Raw genomic sequence first — 27,889 nt, 5'->3', positions numbered from 1 at the left:
CGTGAAGGACTGTAGCCCGTGGGAGAGACTCACGTTGGAGAAGGTCGTGAAGGACTGTCTCCCGTGAGAGGGACTCCATGCTGGAGTAGGGGAACAATGAGAGGAGTCCTTCCCCTGAGGATGAAGAAGCAGCAGAAACACCGTGTGATGAACTGACCGTAACCCCCATTCCCCGTCCCCCTGTGCCGCTGAGGGGGGAGGAGGTTGAAGCCGGGAGTGAAGTTGAGCCTGGGAAGATGGGAGGGGTGGGGGGAGGTGTTTTAAGATTTGATTTTATTTCTCATTCCTCTACTCTGTTTTCCTTAGTAATAAATTAGATGAATTTTCTCTTTAAGTTCAGTCTGTTTTGCTCGTGACGATAATTAGTGAGTGATCTCTCCCTGTCCTTATCTCAACCCGTAAGCTTCTCATTATACTTTCTCTCCCCTGTCCAGTTGAGCAGGGGAGTGATAGAGCAGCTCTGGTGGGCACCTGGCCCCCAGCCAGGGTCAACCCACGACACTTCTGCATCACTTCTGCTTTGTTCCACCTTCTGTCTCATTTATGTAGACTATACATTTTCCAAGCATGTAATTCACCATGCAGGCCGGTGCCCTCTGTGGCTGCAGTGTCTTTCAGGACCCCTAACCCTCATACTCACTTGGCCCCACAGCCACATCTTCCAAACCTCAGCCCAATATTGCACTGTTTCTCAATCCACAATATTCTCTTAATTTTTTTTTTTTGCTAGCTACAGAAGCCAGAGCATGTGGCATGCAATATTTCACCCAGGCAGGCAGCCCTATAACCCTCCCTATATGGCTTTCTCCCTCCCTCTTATCTACCCTCGAGTCGTATCTTGTCATGTTCATTTATACCTAATTGAGGCAAAGACTGTGCCTTTACTGACCATGTAAAGCGCCCCACGCATCTACGGTAATGCACACAGAAATGCTAGGCACATTTTTAATAACCATTCTCTTGAGCTTTTGCCCACCTGCATTACTGGTGCTCTCAAAGTCAGCTTAAGACTGTAAGCAGAACTCGCCTGGGAATAAACACTGTACTGACTACATATTAAAAGAATACACATTCAGTCTCATTTGCCAGAAATGAAAAATAAAAGTCAAATTCTTAACTAAAAAGCCAAGGTTGAGAGCAGACAGATTACTTGCTCTGCTGAAGTGCATATACAAAGGTAGCCATTTAAATTAATTTGCCCCCTATCAGGAACAACACATCATATAATACTAACCAGCTACAACCACAAGCATTCTGCTGTTAATCCCTGGCTTTAAATTTAAATACCCTCCAATGTTAGACCAAAAGAAAGCACCACCAGACCACGTTACTTAGTAACTGGAATATAACCCAAGGGATTCCAGCACACTTTATTTTAGATTAACTGTTTTCAAAGCCTTTCTTTTTTCCTATTAAAAAAAATTAAAATGATGGCACATATTATTGGTTGCAGCTTTAACTATAATTTGGAGTGATGATGAGAAAGCCCTCTGAAGTATTGTATGTTCATTCCTTAAAATAGCAGCTTCTCTCTTTCAGGCACTGATTCACATATTTCTTTCATGACAGAAGCTTTAGGCAACCTGACAAAAAGAAGAAGGTATACCTGTAATCTAGACAGCTAAGAAAAGAGATCCCATAAAGAATTAAGATAAAAACAAACAAAAAAGCCTTCTCTGACGATGCAGGGACAAGGAGGAATATTTCATCCCAAGAAGTTGGTGTAAATATTCATAAGGGTACACTCAACAGCTTTGCAAATAAGGCAGACATTGCCATTTCTAGACAGTATGGTTGTGACCACTGTCCTAATGACCCTAAGAAACAGCCTGCCAATACCAGAACTACAGGTGGTCTCACATTTTAATGACAGAGTAATCAGCAGATAATGAGATACCATTAACACATTTCACCTCCCGTTTTGCTGCTAACTGGTAGAAGTCCAGTCAATGGCTCCTGAGGAAAACCCCCTGGTGTCTCACCAAATCAGTGAATTACCCATTTCCACAAGTACCATTTCTGCTGCTCAGGCTCACAGGGGCTATCCCCTTCCTCCTTCTGGCTTTCACTAGCTCCTTGCAGTAGATTCATGCCAACTCACAGTTTTGCACTTCATGCCCTCAAGGGGAAGGGGGCACCCACTCCAGAGGCTTGACCTGGCTTTATGGCAGTGCCATAGCCACCTATAAATCCAGCTGACAAATTGGTTGCAAGCACAAACAAATTGTTAAGGCACCCTTCCCCAAGGTTGGGTTAAAGTCTGCCTAATCCAGGCTCAGACAGACACTTCTAGTGAGGCACATGCAGCTTCGCATATGGTTTAATTGGCAGTGCCTTACATCTCAGCCTCTACAGCTGCAGGCAACAGGGCCCCTGACCAGGGGCTACGTGTAGGTGTGTGTGCAGGTGAGAAAAGGAAGGTCATGGAGCAGACCTTCATAGTTGCAAAGCTTTCTCACACCCACCCTTGTGCACCTACCCTGCAGTGAGCCCACTGCCTTTGGCACCTCCCCAGTGCAGCAGGTCTGTGCTTACTTCTCAGGGCTTCCAGTTCCCTTCACAGCTGTGCTGGAGGAGGTATTCCTGCCTGGGGCAGGAGATGAACACAAATGGTGAGACACATGTCCCAGGAGCATCTCAGGTGCACAGCACCTCTGGTCAGGCTGCTTCAAGATCCAAGCAGATGACAACAGACAGCACGGATGGTCTGTTAGCACTAACAGATGCGTTAACACAAAGTATCAGGAAGGCCTTTCCTACATGATTTTTGGTACTTTTTATCTCAGAAGCTTCACAAAGAACTGTTCTTTCTCATGGTCTGATTTTTAATCGAAATGACACCCTGCTCACAAGCTTCACAGTGGCCAGAACATCATCCCCAACTTCCAGCAGACACCCTCAGCTGCGCTTACCACCCACTGGAGCCAGGTCAGCCCATGCTGCTCCTGGTTACTACTGTCAGGCTGATGAAGTAGAGGACGCACAAAACCTAACACAACTTAAACCCGTGTTTCCATTTCAGTGTCTCACCCATTTGCTCCACCACGCTCGGTGTTCAGCAGTTAGGCGAGGGATGCTGGCAGCAAGTCACCCCAGGCGAGCCTGTCCCGTTGCGAGCGGTGTTAGCTCGTACCGGACGGCGCAGGCAAAAGGTCCCGCTGGGACTCATCCCGGGGTCTTCCTCCTCCGTCAACACCCAGCGGCGGTCGTCCTACCTGGCGCACAGCCCCGAGAAACCACCCTCCCCTCCCCGCCCCGCTCCCGCTGCCCTTCGCGCCCGGGCTGCCGCCGCCCGAGCTCCGCACCCCGCGACCGCCGCAGACCCAGCTCGGTCGCGGCCCGGGGCGGCCCCGCGCACCCCACCCTCTCGCCACCGCCCCCCGAGGGCAAGAGACGGCCTCACCGTGCCCCCCGCGCCGCGCAACTCCCGCGGGGCCGCAGCAACCCCCGCGCCGCTGGCCCCGGCGGCCGGTGCGGTGCGGTGCGGTGGGCAGCACAGCCCCCCCCCGCGCCGACACTTACCTTTCCGCGGAGCGGGCAGGCGCCGGCGGGCCCGCGGCTCTGCCGCGCTCTGGCCAGCAGGAGGAGGGAGCCCTGCAGCAGGCAGAGCCAGCCGTGGTGCACCATCCCTGCGCGCTCCCAGGCTTGGCACAATTTCGGAAGGGCTTTTCTTTTTTTTCTATGTTTTCCCCTTTTGTCCTGCTTCCACACCTCCCTTGTGGGTTTGTTTTTGGTTTGGTTTTTTGTTTGTTTGTTTTTTTTAAATTCCCTCTCTTTTGCCTTTTTTCCCCCCTCCTTTTTTTTTTTTTTTTTTCCTGGGCCGTCGATCCAATCCTAGAGCCCTCGCAGGAGCGGCCCCGTCCCCTGGCCAAGCGCTCCAGCCGCTGCCCCCTCCTCTTAAAGGGTCCCGTGCCGGGCGGGGGGAGGAAGGGGAGGGAGCGGGGCCCGCCGCACCGGGGGCGGGCGATGGGGCGGCAGCGGGGGGGTCCCCTCGGGCCCCGCCGCTGCCTGGCTGAGGCAGACGGCGGGCGCCGCGCATAGCGGCGAGACCCCGGCCTGGCCCCGGGGGATTGGGGTGGCTGCGCCCCCCGCGCCCGCGGCCCGCAGGGAAGGCAGCGTCCCCAGCCCGGCCCGTTCCCTGCCCTGCCCCGCCTGCCCTCTGCCCGGCCGGGCCCTGCCCTTCCCTGCCTGGCCCTGCCCTGCCCTGCCTGCCTCTGCTTCCCTGCTCCTGCCTGCCCCCTGCCCAGCCTGCCGGTCTCTGCCCAGCCTGCAGCTCTCCTGAAGTGAATATAAAATTGAATGTCGTGATTCTTCCCAAGTCTCTTTATTGGCTGTCAACTTCAGTTCGAGGAACTATTACTTTTGACTCGTTCTCGTTTTCTTGTTTCAAGATGCCTATGCCAAAATTGCGTGTCCAGTGTGCTTTGCACAAGCAGTGTGATCTATTTAAGATCAAAAATGCACTGAAGAACATATCACCATCTTTAATTGTAAAATTTAGCCATATTTGCTGAGGATACTGGTATTTAAAACATCACAAAAGTACATATTCCTATTAATCACAGTCTTAAATATATTGGATGAAGCCAGAAATATGCCAGTTTTTAGTCTGATATTGGATGAAGACAGAAATATGCCAGCTTTTAGTCCGGTGCAAATTAAAAAAATGAACTTTCATAGCTCTCAAAATATTCATAATAGGGTCTTCCTTACAATTTGAATATGACATATGTAATTCACATATAGCAAAACTGCTAGCACTTTTAGGGCTTAAGCTAAGAGAACCTTTAAAGTTAGAACACTAACTCTCCACTGCCTACCATGGCGTGTGGTGCTATTGTATGGTACATTCCCTCCTGCACCATCCCCAGTTTCTTCACTTACGGACTTCCAAACACAGAAGCAGTTGAAGCTGTAAATGAAAAGACAACATAGGTCAAGTGAAGGGCAAAAAGTTATGCCACTCTCTGAACCAGCATCTGCTTGTTCAAGTAGCAGAATCAGGTGCTGCTCTTAATGCAGACCTTTCTCCACAATGCATTTCTCTATCTTTTCTCAGCATTCACTAATAGTATTTTTACCATCTCTACTTGAGTAGTCACTGTTATGCTTACTGTCATGTGAGAATGAATGGGGATGCTTCTGCCTTTTTCTTTTTTAATAGCTAGTGGACTTGACCTACCCCTGGGCTGGGTACACTGGATGCACAAAGATGGTCTTAAAAGACTACTATAATTTCTTTATTATGTTGACCATTGCTTCTGAAACTCTCTGTGTGTGTGTGTGAAAATACCATGCACAAAGCAACAGGCAAGCTGCAGACCAATTTTTTCAGGCTCTTTGCAGACTCAGATAGTCATTGTTTCTTTAGCTTTACCCTATTCTTACTTTTGAACTGATCTTTTTCAAGCCCAGACATCCAAATCTCTGTCCCTATTCGGAGTCAATGACAAACTTCCCACCAACTCAAAGAAAGTGAAGGTGCAATTCTTTACTTTTGCTAGGAGACCCTAGTTTTGTGGTGCAAAGTAACTGCCTCCAGAAGAAGGTAGCCAGAGCCAAAACCCTTCATTGTCTTGCCTTCTGTTATGTGCATTACTATTTCTGAATACTGTAGATTTTGATGGGGAGAATGATACTGGTAATGCATGAAATGCATCTTCTTTTGTTAGATCTTGAACCATTTAGAACAAAAAGCATTATCTGACAAAGCATATGGCACTTATGCAATATATAGTAGTTATAATCCCTACCTATTTTAATTATTAGTGCTTTTTTCACAGAAGGGGAAAATGCTACCTGCAATTTGCCAGTACTCCAGATATTCCTATACCTATCGGAGCAAGAAGTAAGGATGGGACATCTGTCTTCATCCTGCTCTCAAAAAAAAAATTTAAAAAATCCCTCATTAGACTCTGGAGGTTCAAATAGTGAGTTTGCCCACCAGTCAGAGACAGTTAAGCGGCTTTTCCAAAGAAACATAGCTCTTAGCAGACAGGTGTAAAACACAGCAACAAAATTTTTCTGCCCTGGAATGCAGTAAGCCAGACTCACATTTGGTCGTATGTATTTCTGGGCATGGAAGCCAGATAACATTCATGCAATACCTAGATCAAGCTATAGAGAATAAGAATAAATCTTTCATGGCACAGAGATGCACTGCCAGACTGATTAGGTACCTTCTGTGTGACCATTTTTAGTTGCTTTTGGTTCTAAAGTAGCAAGATACATAACACTTTCTGAAACATGCAGCTCACAGGCATACAGGCAATACAGATTAAGATGCTGCTTGGCTTTATTTTTGAATTGGTGGGAAATGCATTCTTTGTGGTGAATTGCTAATGGAAAAGAGGGAACAAGGAGGGGCAAAGGGAATGTTTTATAGAGACTTTCAAAGTACTTTATACTTTCACTGCAACATTTCAGTAGAAAGCCACATCCTAGACCTATTAACAGAAACCTAAGAGATAAGCCCAACATTTTTATTTAATAAAGTTCCGCCTGTAGAGTGGCTGGGATTTGTTTACCTTTGTCCCCTGCAAAATGGTTTCAAGAGGACTTCAGCATGTTCTTAAGGCTAAAGCATGTGTTTAGGTATATTGCACGGAAAGGGTAAACTGAAGTGCACGCTTAAATGCTTTTGTGAATCAGGGCCTTACACCACAGAGAGTCTGTGACCTGAGTTGTCTGGTTGGTAGTTAATTCAAGGTAACTGAAGGGGCAGGCTCCACAGCCATGTCTTAAAACAGCAGAGTTTAAGCAGGTAGTTTAAGCAGCTGTCATGCACAGGCAGTTGTTCAGACTCATATCCCACACTTTTAGGTGTGCTTACAGGTGGGGCCAAGTAGTGACCTGGGCCGTGTGTAAAAAATAGCTACTTTTTTTTTTTGTTAGCTGATGTTTAACTTGAGTCAGTTTCCCAGGCCATAGGAGCAGTTATGTGGAAATGGCTGAGAGGCTGTCAGAGGCATAAGTCTCCTCAAGTGGGTGTTACTGCTGACGGATCTGCAGAGGATCACAGTCCAAAACTCCTGCACATGGTAATTTAGCTGGCATGCCTCCGTGTGCGCATGCAGCACAGCGCGTGTACAGCGCACGCACTCCTGACAGACCTCCAGCTTCTGCATGTGCCTTCACTACCTAAAATTAACCCTCAGTGGGAAAGAAGGCCACCTCATACAGCCAAACACAGCGAGCCTTGAGTAAAAGAAGCTGCTACAAAAGAGGTTTGCACAGACTTTGGGACAGAATATATTCACACTCTGTTAAGAGGCAGGTCAACTGTGATTCACCCACTATCAAACATGATTTGGCTGGTTTTGAATTCAACATAGATTTTAAACACCATGAAAATAAAGCATGAAGATTTCTCACCATTTAAAATTATGAAACAGATATCATAAAGTAGATAATAAAGGAGGCAAAGGAGCTTTCTTCATCAAGTTGTGAAAAAGTACTCTACTTTATCTGCATTTGAAAGGAAGTTTGCTTAGAAGGATTGATGTGGACTTCAGAGATTCAGGAACACAGAGCCCCAATTATGCCACTAGATAAAAAGGGTTAGTGAACTTTGTAGTATGTTACTGTATGAAAGTGTTAGGTCAGCTGGAAGGGAAATATGGGGAATATATTACTAAGTGAAGTGGTTACATGTAATTATCAAGCATAGTCAGCCAGAAGCCAAAAATAAAGAGTAAAGTGTGGAATTCTGTTCTCTAAACACATCTTAATAATAGTAATCTCAATTTGAGTGGAGAGAGAAAGCTAAACAAAAATAAATCTCTTAGGCATTGAAAGGAGGTGAAGAGAAAGTACATGACCAGAACAGGGAGCTCTGAATTGCACTAAGCCCCAGCACTTTAGAAATAAAGGAGAGGATCATTTGAAGCCAGGCTGGGAAGAGTTAAAGGACAGCTTACAAACCCCTTTCCCCAATCTAAAAGTATTCTTCATAAAAGTGCAATCAAAATGCAAACTGTTTAAAAGGTGAGAATAAAGTGCTAACAAAATAATAAAAATAGTGTGAGTTATAGTTAGGTGAAGTCCCCGGTGACTGGAAAAAGGGAAACATTGCACTCATTTTTAAAAAGGGTAGAAAGGACAACCCTGGGAACTATCGACCTGTCAGCCTCACCTCTGTGCCTGGGAAGACCATGGAACAGATCCTCCGGCAAACTATGCATGGAGTACAGGGAGATATTCAAGACAGCCAGCATGGCTTCACCAAGGGCAAGTCCTGCCTGACCGACCTATTGGCCTTCTACGACAAAGTGGCTACATTGGAGGACAAGGGAAAAGCTATGGATGTCATCTGTGTGGACTTCTGAAAGACTGTTGACACGGTCCCCCACAACATCCTTGTCTCTAAATTAGAGAGATAGGGATTTAATGACTGTTCAGTGAATGAGGAACTGGCTGGCTGGTTGGATCCAGAGGGTGGTGGTCAACGGTTCAACGTCCAGGTGGAGATCAGTGACAAATGGTGTCCCTTGAGAGTCCCTATTTGGGACCAGTACTATTTAATTTCTTCATCAATGACATTGCAGTATTGAGTGCACCCTCAGCAAGTTTGCAGATGACACCAGCTGAGTGGTGCAGCTGACACACCTGAGGGACAGGATGCCATCCAGAGGGATCTGGACAAGACTGAGAAGTGGGCCCATGTGAACCTCATGAGGTTCAACCAGTCCACGTGCAAGGTCCTGCACATGTGTCAGGGCAACCCCTGGGACCAATACAGGCTGGAAGATGACAGGATTGAGAGCGCTTGAGAAGGACTTAGTGGTACTGGTGGGCAAAAAGCTGGACATGACCCGGCAACGTGAGCTCACAGCCCAGAAAGCCAACCACATCCTGGGCTGCATCAAAAGAAGCGTGACCAGCAGGTCCAGGGAGGTCATTCTGCCCCTCTACTGCACTCTCATGAGACCTCACCTGGAGTATTGCATCCAGCTCTGGAGCCCTCAGCACGGGAAATACATGGACCTCTTGGAATGGGTCCAGAGGAGGGCCATGAAAATTATCAGAGGGATGGAACACTTCTCCTATGAAGACAGGCTGAGAGAGTTTGGCTTATTCGGTCTGAAGAAGAGAAGGCTCCAGGCAGACCTTATTGCAGCCTTTCAATACTTAAAGGGGTCTTACAAGAAAGATGGGGACAGACATTTTAGCAGGGCCTGTTATGACAGGACAAGGGGTAATGGTTTTAAACCAAAAGAGGGTAGATTCAGACTAGATATTAGGAAGACATTTTTACAATGAGGGTGGTGAAACACTGGAACAGGTTGCCCAGAGAGGTGGTAGATGCCCCATCCCTGGAAACATCCAAGGTCAGGTTGGACAGGGCTCTGAGCAATCTGATTTAGCTGAAGATGTCCCTGCTCATTGCAGGGGAGTTGGACAAGCTGACTTTCAAAGGTCCCTTCCAACCTGAACTATTCTATGATTCTATTCAGCTATTAATTCATAATGTTAGGAGGAAAAATGCGGAGTTGTCAAAATAAATAAAATTAATGCATTTTTTTAATTAAATTCAGGAAATAGGGACTCCATATCTCATGCAGATAGAAAGTATTGTATATCCTGAGGTGTTTTAAAAGGGTGGCTGAGTTGTATTGTCATCATGGTGCAGCTGGAGAGGCAGAAACAGACCACAGCTCCATGGTGAAGCTCAAGCAGTCTGAGTGAAACTAACTGATTTTCTCCACCAAAAGGGATGTTCCATCCTGATCAACCCATGGCTCATCATCTTACCTGATGCTTTGGTGCTCCTCTGTGTTGAGCATGGCTGTGTCATGAAATCAAATGCTGGACAGTAAGCATGTTGGCCAAACCTTCTCTGCAGGGCTGGAAGGGAAAATGTAGGTCCCTGCAGGCTAGTCTGTCCTTCTCTGGCTGCAAACTGTAGCTCCATCACTTACGTATACATGGATCTCAGCCCCACTGGCTGAAAAACAGATGTGTAGGCATTGGAAAGGAGGAATGCAACAGTCTCTCTTCTCTTCCCACTTCTTTCTCAAGCCCTTCACTCGGTTGGAGGAAAGATGCAGAAGCAATCAGTCCTGGAAACCCAGGTGGATCCTGGTCCTGTGCACACATAGGCATCCATCTGGGAAGCAGCTGGAAAGTCTGAGCCTCCTAGGAGGGATCCACAATGTGTAAAACCTTCAGTTTACATAGGTAGATTTCTAATGTCTTCCAGGAAATATCAGGATGACTTTGCTGTGGAACTGCAGGAAAAGTAAAACAGGTAGAAATGCACTGAATTCAGCATATCCATTAAACATGCATGATTTTTTTCAGGACATCTTTGGGCGAGAAAAGCTATCCTGATTTTTTAGCAACTCTAATTAAAGATTTACACAAAGAGGGGAGGAATTTTCCAAGACAAAAAACTTATTTTGTCCTGGTTTTCTAACTGGCTCTAAAAAAAATATTAGCAAAGTTTTAGGGTTGAAGACACAGTTTAGACAACACTAACTTGTTAGAAAAAGTTGTCTTAGCAGTGTGTAAGGTGCCTTTTTTTGTAAAAACAGATATATATGTGGTGAATATCTCCCTGCAGTTACTAAGGCAGAACCAGGCCCACAGAGTGCATCACAGAAGTGAAGTTCCAGCACAAGGGAAACCACATAATTTTGATACCAGCTTCAGTGCGGCCGGATTTTTCCTCAGAGTGGTGGTAGCTCAGGTCAGGCATTTGTTGCACCACGGAATTGCTGTGCATGTGCCAGCCCATTCAGACCTGACTTCTGAGAAACACTTGAACGTGTCCTTGCACGGCAGTAAGCCAGTAGTGATCCTGCTGCGTTATTTGCTATACAGACCTGCACAGCAAATGACCGTCCCTGCCTCAAGGCTTTTAAAGCTCAGATCCTGTGAAGATTTACATACACAGTTTGCTTCATGCACTGCAAAACGTCCCAGGAAAATTAGAGAAACAGCATACTGAAAGTGTTTCATACAATTTTGGATTAGCCTTGAGCTCTCTCATGAGACCGCATAGACCATATGAGCCTGTCAGTGATTATCATTTACTTGACTGTAGAAATTATTCTTTCTTGTCAGCCCATCAGTGCAGCAGAGCTGAAATTAAGTTTCTATTCTAGCTCTATTTTCATTGGTAATTTTCTTCTAGTCAGCACTTGCTTTGCTTTCAGTCAACTGGGAATTTTATTTCTCCCCACTAAATATTAAGGAAAATTACTTCAATTTCTCATCAGGATATAAAACAAACAAACAAAAAAAAGCACCAATAAAAGAGCTTTCTACTTGTTCCAAGAAATGGCACAATTCTAGCTTGACATACAGTGCTTGCAATTTTTAATGTTGAATTTATTTGCTGAAACAGCATTTTGGATGAGGAGGGGGGGCTAATAACTGCCCTTTAGTGATGACTGTTGCATCTAGCTTTGCAGAACAGGTAATCTCAAGGAGCTGGAAGAATGTCCAACCCTTATTGGGTAGGGTGACCATTTCTGCCGGGGATAATGTGTAACTTTATCAGTCAGTCTGGATCTGATTTTCACTCTCTCCAGGCTCTATCCAGGACTTCAGTGACCACAAGATTACTCCCTAAATCCTGTGTTAAAGATGTGCTACAAATAGAGGCCCAATCACCTCCTCTGTGCCCGCTGTGATGACACAAACCATTTTTTTTTCATCATTGTGGTGTCTTTCAAGTAAATGAGTTGCCAGGGACATGGAAGCAGCAGGAGCACGTTTAAGCTCCAGACCAGGAGGATTCTTGAATGCATGCTTAACTTGAAGCAGATGGACAGTACCACAGCTGAACCAGATCTCCACTTTAAGGCTGAGATCTCTTCAAACATCCTGTTGTGCAAAACCCAAGAACAATCAAAGGAAGCTGAACTCTCCATTGCTCTATGTGGTTAATACTGAATACATGTAAAACCATTTAGGAGGGAAGTTCCTGGGGAGACAGTTCTTCCCCAAGGATTTCTCCCCATCACATCAAGCCAAAGACCTGGTACTGAGCCATCATTAGCAAGCCAGGACCTGGTACCTAACCATTAGCAATCCAGGTCCATGCACTAAAGCTAATTCACCCTATTTCTTTGCCTTGCAATGGGGGGCAGGACTCCTACTGAGTCGCCATGACTATCTGCAACTACTTTAAACCAAAACCTCATTTTTTAAACCTCAGAGGCATTTGCTAGAATGAGCCATGAGCTTTCACACTTCATGGTGAGATTCCAGATGGAAAAGCCTAATTCTAACATATGAAGTCAAAGCAGAAGGACCTGTGGACCTTATCTAGCCTCCCTTCAGCCAACCATGGACACTTATCGCATAGCTGGAAAATGCAAGAAGGTTGAAAGCAGGACTTCCATGAATCTCCCAGGCCTCTTCATCTCCACAGCTGAGTCACAGTCGAGCTAGCTGCTGCTAGCTTATTCTCCCCAGGCGATGGCGTTGGCTTTTATCAGTGACAGAAGCAATCCAGAGGCTTATCTCATCCGTTTTCTTGAAACTGTGCACAAAAGGTCAGAGCTACTTTCCTGACTCTGACTGCACAGGTTTGCAGCCCAAGTGCATACACATGCACAGGCAAGATCTGCACAAGATATTGAGAGGGATTCTAAGGAGCACTCAACATTGAGTCCAGTCTTCTTTCTCTGCAGATACAGGGATTTGGGATTTATTGTTCTTTGCCCCTACTCCTCTTCTGATCCATAAAGACACTCTGACCAGAAGATGGCATCATGATTTCTGTGGGTGCATCCTAAAGCACAGGACCATACTTTTCCTAGGCTGGTCTCTTGTCCCTTATCCATCTTCATGAGATTCAGGCCACTTTAGTGGGCTTCAGGCCTCACTAGGTGCCCCAATATCTGTTAGATGTTATGAACGCTCTGCCCCTGGGTTCTCCTGCTCAACAGGTGGCCAACATCACAGGCCAGTAGTAGGGCAATGTATAGACTCCACACCAAGCACGCAGGCTGGTACCAAGCATTCAGTGCCATGGTGAGCCAGCTCTTACAGCTCTGTACAGAAGGCAGGAGCGCCCTACGCTCAAATAAAACCAGCTAGGTTCTGCACAGGAAGCAATCTTGTCCAGTTCTACTAGAAGGAATAAGGGAGATACCAGGTTTTTCTAGAATCTAACTTCCTGGTCCTATGTGACTGATTTATAAATGCCAGACAGTTCAGTATAGAGCATTAAGAAAAGTTACAGATAGCATTTTTAATCCAGTTAGAGAATGTTTGTTTCCTCTGCTCTCTTCTTGCTTGTGGCTCTTTGCATTGTCAAGTAATATGACATCAAAGCAAGAGTGATCAGTATCTAGATGTGTCAGGCTGTCTCTGGACACATACAGCAATGAGGTGGAGTAACATTCATGCAACTGAAGGGGACAGAAAATGTTTTAATATCAACAATACAGAGACTTTGTTCTAAAGATAGCAAGATTTTGGGGAGAAATGGCATCAAAGACAACAGCATTTCCTAACTGTCTAAAAATTTAATAAAATATTTTCAGCTCAATACCAAGTCTTGTGGGATATATCCTGGTCATTCTCAAGTCAGATGATCAGATAGATGGGGAAGTGAGGGCAGGAAGAGGTTGCATCATTTCTCCAAATATCTGACTATGAATAACTCGTGAAAACTGAACCTTTTCATTACCTGTCCTGCAAATTTGGGCCTCTAAAAGCCATATATAGGCTGGAATAGGGAACCAGACCAGATGGTTCCCTACTCCAGACTGTATACGGCTTCTGCCTGAATGAGAATCCAAGCAAATGCATCATAGCAGAATTTCAGTTCCTAACGGGAAAGGGGAAAGACCCCGACATACTCATCCTGCATTTTGGGTCTAGTGTGCAAGTGTTTTTCTGCATGTAATAAAACCTATGGCACCAGCACGTGGCTTTACTCACCACTTCTTTTACCCTCTGGCTGCTGTGCACACTGGTTCAGCAGTCTTGCTGCATCTGCTGTGCCTCCAGCATTTGCATTGCCTTCTTATCTTTCACATAACCCACATGATTGCTTTCCTGGACCTAGCTGTCAAAGGAGAAGTTTTCTGCCTGTTTGCACTTAGCACACCCCCAAGACACTCTCCTAATAAGGGCTTCTTTCTCCCAACCTCTTGCTCCTTCATCCTGCCTGGCAACGCTGCCAGAATGCCAACTCAGGCCTGGCAGAGCTTGTGAATTTGGGCTCAGTGTCTTGCACACACAGCAAAATCACTTCTAGTCCCAGGCTGGCTGCTTTGGGCCCCTGAAGTGACTACTCACTGGTAGGGTTTAGCTGCAGACTGTCTAAACTGCAGTGGATACTGGAGCATCAGTTATGTGTCCTTACCATATGCTTACATCAAATCAACCTTTCCATCTAAGATAATCACTTTTAAAAAAACAACATCACTTAAAGGTTAGACTTCTGATGAGGGGTGGTAGGTAGAGCACAGAGGGTGAGGCCAGTGCCTTGGGAGCAGAGCAGGGAAGATGCCATCACTCTGATTTTGATGGTGAATCCTAGGTGTGTCAAAATAGCAAAAGTCGATTGTGTGTCCCCTCATCCCCCACGATGAATTCATCTGCAAGGTGGTGATGCTAAAACCACAAGGGCTAACTCAGCAGTAACAATTCCAAGGCTGTGCTAAAAATCATCCTGCAAGGAAACTCCCTCCACTCTATCAGGATCGGCTAATATGTAATATGCCTCTAGTGGAGACCATGACGAGGCTCAGTTTTGCCAGGACATGTTCTTCCTGTGCTGGCACAGGACAAGTTCCAGGGTGGTTCTAAAAATGGCTTGCAGGCTGTAACCGTAAACTCAGGGAGGAGATCACACTTCCTCATGAAGCGTGCCCCCGGGGGCCCCCATAAATTACAGAGAGACCCTCAGTAAAGGCTGGAGGGCTGGCTATTTGTTTTTCCTTCGGAGCCTGGGCTGGTGTTGATTCATGACGCTTGCTTGGAAGTGATTTTTCGGTGTGTTTGCGTCAGACAGCAGCAGCACATGGGCCCTTGCAGATATTAAAAGCACCACAGGACCTCTCCGAAGCAAACAGGGGTGTTAATCCTTGGCCAAACCCCAGCAGAGGAAATGGGATAATTTACACTCCACTTCCTGGGATTCTCCCCATCGCTCCTGGGGACACAGTTATACCTTGTCACTTCCTGCCTGTGGGTCAAGTTTCCCTGGCTTTAATGTACCCTTCTCACTCCCCAACACCTACCCAGAGGTCAGTTTCTTGCTGGACTACAGCAGATATCCATGGGCCTGCTCACTCTGATCCCCTTCAAAAAAATTTGCAATATAAGGTTGGAGACTTAGTGTGGGTTTGCGCCTTCTCTGCTAGTAGTAAGGCAGTGCCTGTACACCCCAGATCAGGCTCTGGTCTCCAAAAGCGTTTTCATAATTGCTTAGCCCACCTGTCTGTCCTCACACACCTGTTCTGACTTCTGAAGGCAGGTCTTGCTGCAGGTAGTGGAAAGCTGAGGCAACGAGTATTTGCAAGCTACCTGATGTGTAACAGCAGTCTAACTAGCCTTTGGGATTGGTCACCTTGCTCTAACCAAAAGACCACACCCTGTGAAAGAAATTGGATCATATTTTTACATGTTTTCAGAAAATTTGAGGAATGCAGCTCAACACACTGGTGTTCAAGTTTGCTTGAAAGGTACAGGAGTTTAGGGTTCTTGATACACAGTGGGATGAATATGCCATTCCATGTAGTGTTGTGCTGAGATAACAAAGTTAGTTCAAAGGCTGGTAGGGCTGCAAAGGTCAATACAGGGACCAGGTTGTGTATTGTGTCCATGTGGCACTGTGCTGAAGCAGCTATGCTACTTCTGGACCTGACTCTGTAATCCATGCTCAGCTTTGTTGGCCAGGATCGTGGAGCCATGCTGAATGAGGATGAAAAGTGCCTGCAAGGTAAAGCATTGCAATCAAGCATGGTGATACATCTATGGCAGCCACCACTGTCACAAACATTCTTATTCAGTGTTGGCAAAAGCAGAACCAAGAGTTTAGGACTAAGACTTTCTTATGGCAGGTTTCTTACAGACATAACCGAAACAAGCTACCCTCAAAACTGGGGAGCCTGACAGAAAGGATAGGAATGTTTCCTTGGAGCTTTAGGATCCAAGACCTGTCTCTTATTTATATGATAACATTGTTTCTGTAGTAAACTCACTAAAATACTAGCAAGAGAGAGAATGTTCCGGTTACAGCCGATAGTAAGAAATATGCAGAAACTACCTGTACTAGCTTCCTCTTGTGTTCCAGTAAACAAGATATGTTTACTCACCTAACTACCTTGAAAGCCTATCCACCTAGACATTTTCCTTTTACCCTAGCTGCATCACCAGATGTGATAGAAGAGGTCACCTCTCCCTGCAGATATTGTACTTGAAATCAACATTGCTGAATTATTGCCTGATCCAAATCTATATTGAGGTCTTTCTCACAAACACAGTAGCTTCAGCTTAAATTAAGATGTCCTTTTGCACTGCTTGCACAAAGACATGAGGATGGCACAGTCTTAGAAAGCTGTTTTTTGCTTGGCTTAAATAAAACAAGATTAAATCCAGGAAAGTAAATCCATTTAGTCTGTGTTGAATACCCTTCTGTTTCTTCATACAGAAATTCCCACTGCTATATTCAGTATTCTGGCTGTGTTATGCCTAGTTTTCACTGTGAATTAGTGTCTGCCCCTAAAGGCCTCTCCACCCTGAAAGAAGATGGGCCGATGCTACTGGAAATCTAATGGCAATTGCACTTTCTCAGCAGTTCATGGAACATTGTGCACTGACGCAGCGGAAGGCAGGTGGATCCCTGCATGTCTCCAGTTTTCCTGAGCCTTTTCCTAAAGGAACTGAAGAAAACTGCTGCTTTCAAAGTCCTTGAGGACAGAAGGCTGCCCCTCTCTGCCTACTACGTCCCTTTCTGTGATGACTGCTTCAAAACGAGGATTGTGGATTTCTGTGTTCATTCAGTTGAAGCATTGTGCAGAGCTGCTTGCACATTCACTTTCTCTGACGCTGGGTTTCACTACTGAGCAGAGAACCTTTTACCATCCCTGGTTCCAGTTCAGAGAATATATCCTTGCAGCAAAGTTAGACCATTTTTTTTTCCCTCAGACATATCGTGAAACTTCCTTCCCACCTCATGAGAAAACTCTGCCCTGATCTAAGCAGTTCTTCAAGCAAACCTAGCCAGGAAGAGGAGATGGCAGGCCTGTTGGAGCTCACGTAGTTTTCACTGGAACTAGTAATGCCTGTTTCATTTAGCAAGGACAAGGACTGAGAAGAAATTCCTCTGGTTTAAGGAGTAAATCTTTGGCTGAGAGGAATCATCTTATGACACTATCTCTGTCTGTGCTGTGTACAAAGAAGCCCAGAGGCTCATAGCAGCTCACACAAGAAGGTTGACTTTCAGTTGGTAAAAGCTAGGCAAGACAAACTCTCTGCCTTATGTCACTAAATATTCCAGTGTCTTCCCAGCATTCTCCCAGGGAATTGACATTTTTTAACAGCAAAATTATTAGGTGATAACTATAGTACCAAAAAGTTTCCCATCTTGCACCCCCACAAGCATGAACAACACAGGTGAGAGCAGCAGAGATCAGCCACCACAGAAACCTCTGGAGACATGGGACATCCATGCTGTAGTGGTCAGCTCAGTGGTAAGAGGGCTTTTTTTCAGCCAAAGTCACCACGCTGTTCCATGTGCACATTTGCACGTCTTCTAGCCATAAAGTCTCTGCTAATTCTGAGGCATGGTTACCTTAAAGGTAGTCTGTTAATACCAACAGTGAGAACATAGGATCTCAGGTAGCGTTCTTGCTATGCAACTGGTTACACACAGCCTAGGTTGACCCTGGCACCAGAATCCCAAACTATCTCTGCTGTCGTAGCAGAAGGGAGAAGACCCCTCCAAAATGGCATTGGTATCTCACGTAACATATGCTCTAAGTCCAAATTCACTTTTGGATCAGCATGGTTTTAGATGCTTTGCACTGTTCTTAGTGCCTGTGTTCTTCCTAAAGAGTAGATTATTGTTGCTGGAGAAAAACCCAAGAGCTCTCACAAAGCCAAGGTTGACTTCCACAGGCAGCAAACTGTCCCAGCAGTAATGTTGCTGATCTTCATTTCCAATGCTGGATGCTCAAAACAGTGAGTAGGATTTAGACCAGACAGACACTGGAAAATTCCCTCTATGTCTATCAGCACATCTAAAGAATGAATCATTCAACTTTGGGGGCTGGTTTTGGGTCTGGCCTCCAAAATTCCCCCCCCAGATGAAGCACAGTGACAGCCATCTCTGAGGCCTGGATGACAGTCTTCCATTTGTTATTTCCACCTAGCCAGTTTCTGGACATTTTATCATTACTTGTTAGATCAGTTTGAGGCATCATTTCAAAAACCCATCCAGTCCACCGCACTGCTGTTCGTTACCAACAGACTGCAAGCATCTGGAGCACGTTTCCCCAGTGGGAGGGGAAATATTCTTGCTGGGTTTTCGTTTTGTTTATACCACATAATTACTTAGTTCTGAAACAAAACTGACCAAATCTTTGCTTGTGTTTCAAGTTTAATAGATTGTAACAGGTTGTTACTACTGCTGATTATTCATTTCCAGTTCTGTTCCTCTTTTATTTTTATGTGATTTATTAGACCTGAGCCGGGCATGCTCTCAGGTGCTTTTCACCTTTGTCAGTACAAGTCAAACAGTCCCCAGGCATAAAGGGCAGTAGCAAACTGGAGATGTCTCAGAGTTTTTCTGGGAGAAAATGCTGGAATGCATTGACGCTTTGTTCCCAAGGACAGCATTCCAAACCCACCTCATGCACTAAGTGGTATTGCCTAGTGTGTTGGCCTATGAAGCTGTCTTAGATCTAGATAACCCCATATCAACTTTCCAGTGCCTCATTTTTCCATGGTTGTTAAATGTGGATTGTTGTTAATCATAGAATTATAGAATCTTTAAGGTTGGAAAAGACCTCTAGGATCATCAAGTCCAACCATCAACCCAACACCACCATGTCTGCTAGACCATGTTCTGAAGTGCCATGCCTACACGCTTTTTGAACACCTCCAGGGATGGCGACTCCACCACTTCTTTGGGGAGCCTCTTCCAATATCTGACCACCCTTTCAGTAAAGAAATTTTTCCTAATATCCAACCTAAACCTCCCCTGGAGCAATTGGAGGCCGTTTCTTCTTGTCCTATCACTTGTTGCTTGGGAGAAGAGACCAACACCCAGCTGGCTACAACCTCCTTGCAGGTAGTTGTAGAGAGCAAGAAGGTCTCCCCTCAGCCTCCTCTTCTCCAGACTAAACAACCCCAGTTCCCTCAGCTGCTCCTCATAAGGCTTGTGCTCCAGACCCTTCACCAGCTTCGTTGCCCTTCTCTGGACATGCTCCAGCACCTCAATGTTTTTCTTGTAGTGAGGGGCCCAAAACTGAACACAGGACTCGAGGTGTGGCCTCACCAGAGCTGAGTACAGGGGGATGATCACTTCCCTGCTCCTGCTGGCCACACTGTTTCTGATACAAGCCAGGATGCTGTTGGCCTTCCTGGCCACCTGGGCACACTGCTGGATCATATTAAGCCGGCTGTCAACTAGCACCCCCAGGTCCTTTTCCACCAGGCAGCTTTCCAGCCACTCTTCCCCAAGCCTGTAGCGCTGCCTGGGGTTGTTGTGACCCAAGTGCAGGACCTGGCACCTGGCCTTGTTAAATGTCATACAGCTGGCCTCAGCCCATTGATTCAGCCTGTCCAGATCTCTCTGCAGAGCCCTCCTACCCTCAAGCAGATCAACACTCCCTCCCAACTCATTGTCATCTGCAAACTTACTGAGGGTGCACTCAATCCCCTCATGCAGATCATTAATAAAGATATTAAACAAGGCCAGCCCCCAGACTGAGCCCTGGGGAACACCACTTGTGACCGGCCACCAACTGGATTTAACGCCATTCACCACTACTCTCTGGGCTTGGCATTTCAGCCAGTTTTTTACTCAGCGAAGAGTGCACCTGTCTAAGCCAATGTTAATGTGCTTCCATGTCTCCAACAGAGAGCAGCTGCACAAGAGTAAGCATTGCTACTAATGCAGTGTTATGCCTAAGGCATTTCACTGCCATGTGCCACTGAGCTGGTGGACTCTGCTTGTAGTACCTCTGTGGACAGCATGCTCACATCAGATGTGTGTGAAGAGATCCCCTCATTCACTGTCACAGAATCATAGACTGGCTGAGGTTGGAAGGACCTCTGGAGGTCATCTGGTCCAACTCCCCTGGTCCAGCAGAGACACTTAACCAGGACCAGGCTTTCAAGTATCTCCAAGGAGGGAGATCCACCACCTCCCTGGGCAACTTGTGCCAGTGCTCTGTCACCCTCACACTAAAAAAGTGTTTCCTGATGTTCAGAGCGAGCTTCCTGTGCCCTGTACCCACTGTCTCTGGTCCTGTCACTCGGCATCACTGAAAAGAGACTAGCTCAAACTTATTTGCACTCTCCCTTCACATATTTATATACGTAGATGAGAACCATGCTTTTCTCCCCATTTGTTTTTCTGTTGGGTTTTTTTGATGCAGAAGGACCTTTCCTCCAAAGGACACTTCACTCTCCAGCTTACAAACAAATAAACCAGCTCATGTATACTTACCTGAGCCACATCCTTTGATGAGAAGATTTCCTTTCCCATGTAGACACCTGTGATCTCATGCAGGGGATGACTACAGAAGAGGGGATTCATTTGCTAAGCCAGCCAGCTGCTGAATGACTGCTCTGCTCCTACCAGGATTAAAAGGCAGTCTGCAAAGCACTTACCCAGACATCACAGTCATACTGGGAAGTTTGAACTACTGTGCTAACAAGCTATCCTCAAGTTGCAGAGGGAAGATCATTAAAGGGATGATGGCTCTGATTTTAAACTGTGTGGCAGATCCCTTCTGTTGGCTATAACAGCCACAGAGTCCCACAAGACTGTTAAAGCAAGCCTTCATCTCCCTCTGTCTCAGAAATGTTGGGGTTTTACCAATACTGCCTGTGCAGAAAGAATGCATTCCCATTGCTCTCAGAGCTGCATAAAGAACTAGAGCATGACATGATCTCAGCAGAGGATTTGGTTGCTGGTTCTTCAGACATGGCACACCAACAGCAGTTAGAGTCAGAAAGATGTCTGTATAAAGCTCTTATCTTCTAACTTACTAGCTGCTACCTGTAATGTGTCTGGGTGACCACATCTGCCTGAAGACCTCACAGCAATACACTGCTATTGCTTCCCACAGCAATGCAGAAGCAATGTAGAGGAAAGTGAGCGAGACAATATTTTATTTTGTCCTCTCAGGCACTGTTAGGAGACCAGCTACTGAAGTGAGAATGGCTGAACCCTTCACTATTTTCTGGAACGGCAGAGATAAGCCCCAAGTCCAGGCTGACTTTGCAGTACTGAGTGATATAGTGGTTGCTATGACAAATATACAAAGTCATAAACCAGGCCGCATCGCCTTGCCCATCACATTAAAAAACTAACAGCGAGAGTCTTCTTAATCATCATCATGCATGTCTGCACTTCCAGAGGCCACTAAAGAAGCAGCCAGAAGAGCAAAAGTATTTCTAATGAAGAGTGCAAAAACTGCACGTGCATGTGACCTGGGGAAGTGGGCAGTAGGAAGCAATGAGGAGTGGGGGTGACCAGTAAATGCCATCAGGGATTAGCAAGACAGAAAATATGACTTCAGCTTCAAATGACGAACTCTCGTATCACAACTGTGATTCAACATGATTTAAAAGTCAAAGGAGAAGACACCAGAAAGTGTTCAAATCTCTGTTACAGAAACGCACCCAAAACACTCCCCAGTATGCCTGCTGAGATCCCAAAGCAGTTTCTGGAAGATTTCATTACATGTTTCATTTATGCTTTTGGTGATGGTAATCACAAATACAGTTATTTTTGGCAGGGACAGCTGTGTTCCCACCTTTATGAAACGTGGGCTTTCACTTTTCTATCCATATTCAACACCATAACTGCACCATGTAAGAAAAACAACTGCAAAAACGTGAGCAGAGGAACAAAAATGTAGAGCTAAAAGGAAGGAGGGGTGAGGGGGAACAACTCTCACTGTGCTATGCAGTTTCTCTTTTCCTACTGGTTGGTTACAGAGCCCAATCAAGTGCAAGTCAATCAACTAACATCTGATGTGTTTTGCAGATGGATCATCAACTATGCATATCTGACACACAGATGTTTCAACTTGGATTTGCTAGCTATCCAGCAATCAGACAGAATCCTGATCATTTGCAGATGTTGCAAAAAGAAATAAATTTCTCCATCCACTGCAAATAAATTTTTATATCTTTTACTCTTGGTCAGCCACAGCATTAGTTTCCTATGGAAAGCAAAGTGGGACTCTTAGTTAGGATGGTCGAGTTTTGCAATTGGCTGCATGGTAGATGTTGCTCCTTTGAAAGAAAAATCCCTGAAGCCATTTCTGAAGCATGGGGAAATTTGTTTTAGCTGTTCAAAAGATACCTTTGACTATCACCAGCACTGAGGGCTGTATTTGAAATCAAAGTCACAGCTGCTAAACTGGCTTCTTCATTCAGTGGAGAGATTCAACTAGCCCATTGGAGAACATGTCCAAGGGGCTGTGTAGTCAAGGGGCAGCTACACTAAAGGCTGCAGCTGGGGTGACACACACCACCGGCCCGGCAGTGGTACTAAAAGCATTAAACTCTTTAGCTTAGCATTGACAGTATCTGCACCATCAGTTCTGATTCCTGAAAAATCATGGGACAGGCCTGAAAATACCAGATAGAAAAATAAATAGAGGTGGAATTTGTTTTGTATGGTTTTGAGTACTTGATGAATCCATTTTTCACATTCTTCTTTGTAATCACAGGTGTTAACAGTGCCTGCTTTGTGAAAACTGTAGTTGTCACTAAGGACTATGTGACTCTGGGCTTGGGAAGATAATATGTAGAATACGTACACAAAGTCCTATTTACCTCCATGGGAGCTATCAAATCCTGCACCAAAAAACTTCTGAAGGCAAAAAATCTCATGAAAACTATTTGCCTGTGGCAGGGAACAATGATACTCACTAGCTGCGGGGACAGTGACCATCTCAGGAGCCTCATACAGCATACCTCCTGCCATTTGCGCTCTCCAAGTGGTAGGTGGTTGGCCTTCCCCACACCCATGACACTCACATAGCAGACTCAGAAAAATGTAAACTCAACTCTTGCCCCTCCTGCTTGTGAGGGTGAAAAGTAGGCTGCTTTGGTACTCAGTGAAATAGCCAGTGTGTCGTTCAGAGAAGTGATCCATCTTACCCTTTCTCCTTCAAACATGCAGTACATCCATTTCAGACAGATACCTCTCAAAGATAAACCTGCCCTTCTTGACACAACCGGGCATAGCCAAAGGCCACCATCAGCTGAAGTGAAGCTAATCTTCAGCCCTGCACAACCTGCGTTCATACTACCATGCAGAAATTAAACCATTTCTGAGAACTGTTGGATAATCTCCTTTTGGCAAGGACCAAGTAATCTGATCTCTTTTTCCTGGAATTTTCAATAAGCATTTGAACATTCGTTGACCATCAGACCTTACCTGTTCATCACAGAGATGTCACAGAGGACAAGCTGAAGCACTCAAACTCCTTCCATATGGAATACACCCAGTGCATGGTGGTGGGCAACCAGGTCTCTGCCATTTGGTCCTTTACATGCAATTCCTGCTTAGTGATTTCCATTTAGAGGCCCCTTTTAAAGTCCAGTTTGTGACAATATACCCACAGAGATAAAGATCACAAAATGTTCCTGAGGGAGCAAAGGCCCGTGGGACCAGAGTGAAATAGGAAGGGACTTAAAATAGGAGGGGATTTACTAGTATCTACACACACCTATGATCTCAAAGCAGGAGATGAAGACACAAAACCCACGCCCATACTGTGTGGTACTCTTAGCTTTACAAACCTCAAGGCAATGCATCCCTGCAGGATTGTCCCCACCAGGTCCTTCCAGTATATGCCACTTCTGTAGAGCTCTGCAGAAGTCACATAGTAGGGTTTAATGTCTGAGAGGGTGTCACCTCCACAGGAAGAGTTAAAACAGATCTATTTCCAAATTGTTGTACCTGTTAGCAGACTGGTTGATGGCATGAATCAGTCTGCAAGCATGGAGCTGTGGCCCTGGAAGGGAAACGGGCACTCTTTAACTATCAGATCTGAAAAGCACAGAGAGCCCTTTGGCTTTACCCTGCCTTGGCACTTGTTCACTACAATTCTTAAATATGCAGAGTAGCCAACAAGGGTTTTCATGTTCTGAAAAGCTAGACACAGGTGCCAATGCTTTGCTGAGGCAGGATTGGGAGCCTGGCCCCATGATACTGCAGTCTCACATCACTGGGCTCCTCAGGACTCCTACAACCAACCTAGGCTGCTAAACCCCACATGAGGAGGGCAAGGGAACAAGGGCAGGCAGCTGTTGTGCCCTGTTCAAGACACAGACTGTGCACAAGGAAACTCTTTCCCAGAAGACGGAGGTGCTGCAGGCAGTAGCAGCTGCAGGAAGGAAGCGTGGGACCTGTCAGGGGCCTGGGCCCTTCATGGTGCCACCAGCAGACTGGCAACAGTTGGGTGTGCAGTGACAGGCAGTGCTGCCCTCACTGCCAAAGAAGGAGGATGGGAAAGATCCTTGAAGTCATTTTGCAGTTATGAGAGGGAGTTGCTGCATCTTTACAGCTGTGTCTGCCTCCCTCTTGCCCCCAGCAACATTGGAGGGCATGAAGGACCACCAGCTGACCTGAAGATGGGGGAGGTGGCAGAGACATTGGTGCATGGAGAGAGCTACAGGGAGACAGAAATAAGCACTCAGTGGAAGAAGAGAGACTTCACATGGAGGTGGAGTTTCATAGCCAGGTATCTTCACAGCCAAAGGATGCCATAAGCCACTGCATTTGAAACAAAGCTTATTTGCCATTTGAACACAATACTTACAAATTGGTCCCATGATGCTGCCAGACTGATTTTAATTTCCAAGGCACCCATCTCACCCAGTTCTGCCACAAAGCACATCCCAGGGTCTCCAGGGTGCTCCAAGCATGGCCAGCTGGGGAATGGGCAGGACTGCGCGGGGCTCCACCAAAAGATGTCATATGGAGAAGGGGCAGGGAAGGGTTTAAGCTGGGATCTCCCTACTTCTTTTTAAATTATGCAGACACTTACTGTGCAGAGGTACCAGAAGGCATAGCATAATTTACAGGTACAGCATGGAAATGTTTCTAGTCTGACACAGCTTCACGTAGGCTTGGTGAACAGTGTTTCTGGTTCCAGGAAAGTGTACTTGGGGAGGCACAGCAGATACATGTCACCAGCCTCCCTTCCCCTCTGTTGTACCATATCCAGTATGTAGAGTTACTAACCAGCCGAAGGGAGAATACTTCCGAGGTGTGTATTAGATTACTGTCAGCCTACTGCTCCTTTGATCATGCAATTCCTGCATGCCTGTTTATGTGCGACTCAGATATAGTGTTTGTTGTCATTGCACTCTCTCTTCATCATGTTTTCCCCAAAGTGGTGCCAGCAGTGAGTTGGTTCCAGAGAAGCCTTGTCTGTCAGAGAGGGCACAGGTGCCACCCAGAGTCAGCAGTAGCACCAAGGAGTGTGTGCAACCTGTGCTGTCATTTGCCATGAAAAAGCATGTTGTTGAAACAGAGGGTCATGCACTCACTCAGCTCTCTGCTTGATACTCCTTATGTCACCGGATGAGGAGGCTCCTGTGGCAAAAAGCCTGGCCTGTGCACGTGTGAGCAGCTCCCCATGCGTGGCAAAGCAGAGCTCACTCTCCAACAAGGCCACCTTCAGTAAAAGCCTTCATGAAAGCAGCATTAAGAGTCACATCTCAGGCAGAGTTGGAGAGATAAGGGAGATGAATACTGTGTTCCCAGAGCCAGCAAAGGCATACGGTCCACATGGCCTGGAGAGACACAGAGTTAATCATTCATTTGAGTTAGGGCACAAGGGCTTTGTTAGCACATGCTTATAACCAGGCTGCTGCTGAAAAGCACTGTTGCCTCCACACTGCCAGGGCTTCAATACAGATGCAAAATTCAGCCTATACTGGGCTGAATTGGGTCATTGGCCCAAAAGCAGTTGAAACCAGTACAAGTTTCTCCATTGCTCCTAATAACCTATACTGTCTTTTTCAGAGGTGATCCACTCCCCGCTAGCAACATATAGTAAAAGTTGTTCCTCACAGAGGGGAAGGAGGAGGGAATATCCCCCTCTGCCCCAAGCAAATCATCCAGGGATACATAGGAACAAACCAATGTCAGCAGATAAGTATTACCACTGCCTCTGTGAGGCAACTCAGATAAGTCCAGATCTACTCTTTCTGGATCACAAAAAGAGGAGAAAAAAAAAATCTCAGCTGCTTATTCCATCTGGTGCTGGAGGAGAGTTTGACTTCTCCCCTCCCAAAGCACTATTTCAAGGGCTATTTGTAAAGAAAGCTCCATGGTTATAAATCTCTCTGGAGCCACTTGCATGCACAGCCTTCATGTTAATGTACCATGACAATCTTTTCCCTTTCCTTTTAGCAAATGAAGGGTGAAGGTGTATAAACCAGAGTTTCTGAGGTCACTGGCACCCAGGGCAAGTGATATGACATATGCTTTACATTGCTTTAAGCTCCAGCTCTGAAGCCTGTGGGGACATTCTTGTTCAGTGCTGGGCTCCCTCCCCTCTAAGTCTTCTTACTCTCCTTTGAGTGGGATGCTGGACTCTGGTGCAAATCAGGAGCAACTTTGTTAGAGCTGGTGAAAGTATTTTGATGAATGTTGAAAGCCATGTAAGTAAGAATGGTATCAGGCCTCACAGTTCTAAAATAATCCACTTCTAGCAGAAAAAAAAAAATTATTTTTTTTCTGAGACTACTTATCCTCTTGAAAGAAAGCACACAAATTATTCAGACATGTTTTCACTTAAAATTCTATCTAAAGAGGCTTTGTGACACACAGACTGACATCATGGTTAAGCAGGAAATAATTTTAAGTGTCACATCCCCACTTCCCAGCCTTCTCACCCCCTTAACTTCCTCTTGCCCCTGTCTCCTCTCCCTCTTGAGAGATTTTCAGAAGATTTTCAGAAGATTTTCAGCATGATTTTCAGAAGAGCAGTATATTTCCACTTCGTAAGTCTGGAAGCATTACATTTCTTCTCCAAATCAAGAATTTTTCCCAGGTCTTCCTTTTAAGGGGGCACTTAAACCTTCTCAAAGTCAAGAATCAAGAATGGGAAGAACATTAAAGGGGTTTACGTGCATGGGAGTAAGCGTTTGGATGCTCCTAAGGGGAGGGGTCGAGGCTACAAGTCTCAGTATTTTTGAGGAAAACCAGTCTTAGGTATAAACCAATCTTAGGTATAAACCACTGTTAGGTATTAGAATTCCTAAAGCTCTCAGAATGGCTTGGCAGCACGGGAATTCCCATTAAGCAGCCATTCACATCAAACAGTTGCAAAAGAGATCCAAAGGCAATTTTCCTGCAGATGCTTGTGGCTTCTTCCAGAAACAGTAGTGTTTCAGGCTGGGATTTTGAGGTAAGACATTTTGAAAGGGCTTTTCTCCCACCTATACATAAAAAAGTCACAAGAATGAAGATTTACAGACCAGCACGCTGCTCAGTTTTTATCTTGGCTGTTGAATGTGTGACACTTGTCTCAAAATAAAAAAGACCTCTTGGAGTCAAAGAAATTTAATGTGTTTTTTTCATTTACTTTTTCCTACCCAAACACAAAACAGCCTCTTTGACATCAGGGACCTATTTCAGGCACATGTAAGAGCAGGAAGGATAGACAGCTGGATTAAAAAAACCCCAAGCATAACAAACCCTGCAAAACAG

At 45.7% G+C, this 27,889-nt stretch overlaps 1 protein-coding gene and 1 long non-coding RNA gene across 2 annotated transcripts in view; both read right to left on the bottom strand.

Annotated features, from left to right (window-relative positions):
• LOC104643038 (metalloprotease TIKI1) overlaps positions 1-4,187 on the bottom strand; it is an 80,088-nt gene extending 75,901 nt beyond the window's left edge. Inside the window, exon 1 of the mRNA XM_075740191.1 lies at positions 3,523-4,187. Coding sequence (XP_075596306.1) covers positions 3,523-3,627 — 105 coding nt within the window. The 5' untranslated portion in view covers positions 3,628-4,187. The remainder of the gene's footprint in view (positions 1-3,522) is intronic.
• LOC142599464 (uncharacterized) overlaps positions 1-27,889 on the bottom strand; it is a 393,830-nt gene that overhangs the window by 242,896 nt on the left and 123,045 nt on the right. The window lies entirely within an intron of this gene.

The sequence above is a fragment of the Balearica regulorum genome, chromosome Z (genome assembly GCF_011004875.1).
Source record: "Balearica regulorum gibbericeps isolate bBalReg1 chromosome Z, bBalReg1.pri, whole genome shotgun sequence".
In the NCBI taxonomy this organism is placed as follows: Eukaryota; Metazoa; Chordata; class Aves; order Gruiformes; family Gruidae; genus Balearica; species Balearica regulorum.
The sequence above is the reverse complement of the archived record's forward strand: the minus strand, read 5'-3'. Positions and strand labels throughout refer to the sequence as shown.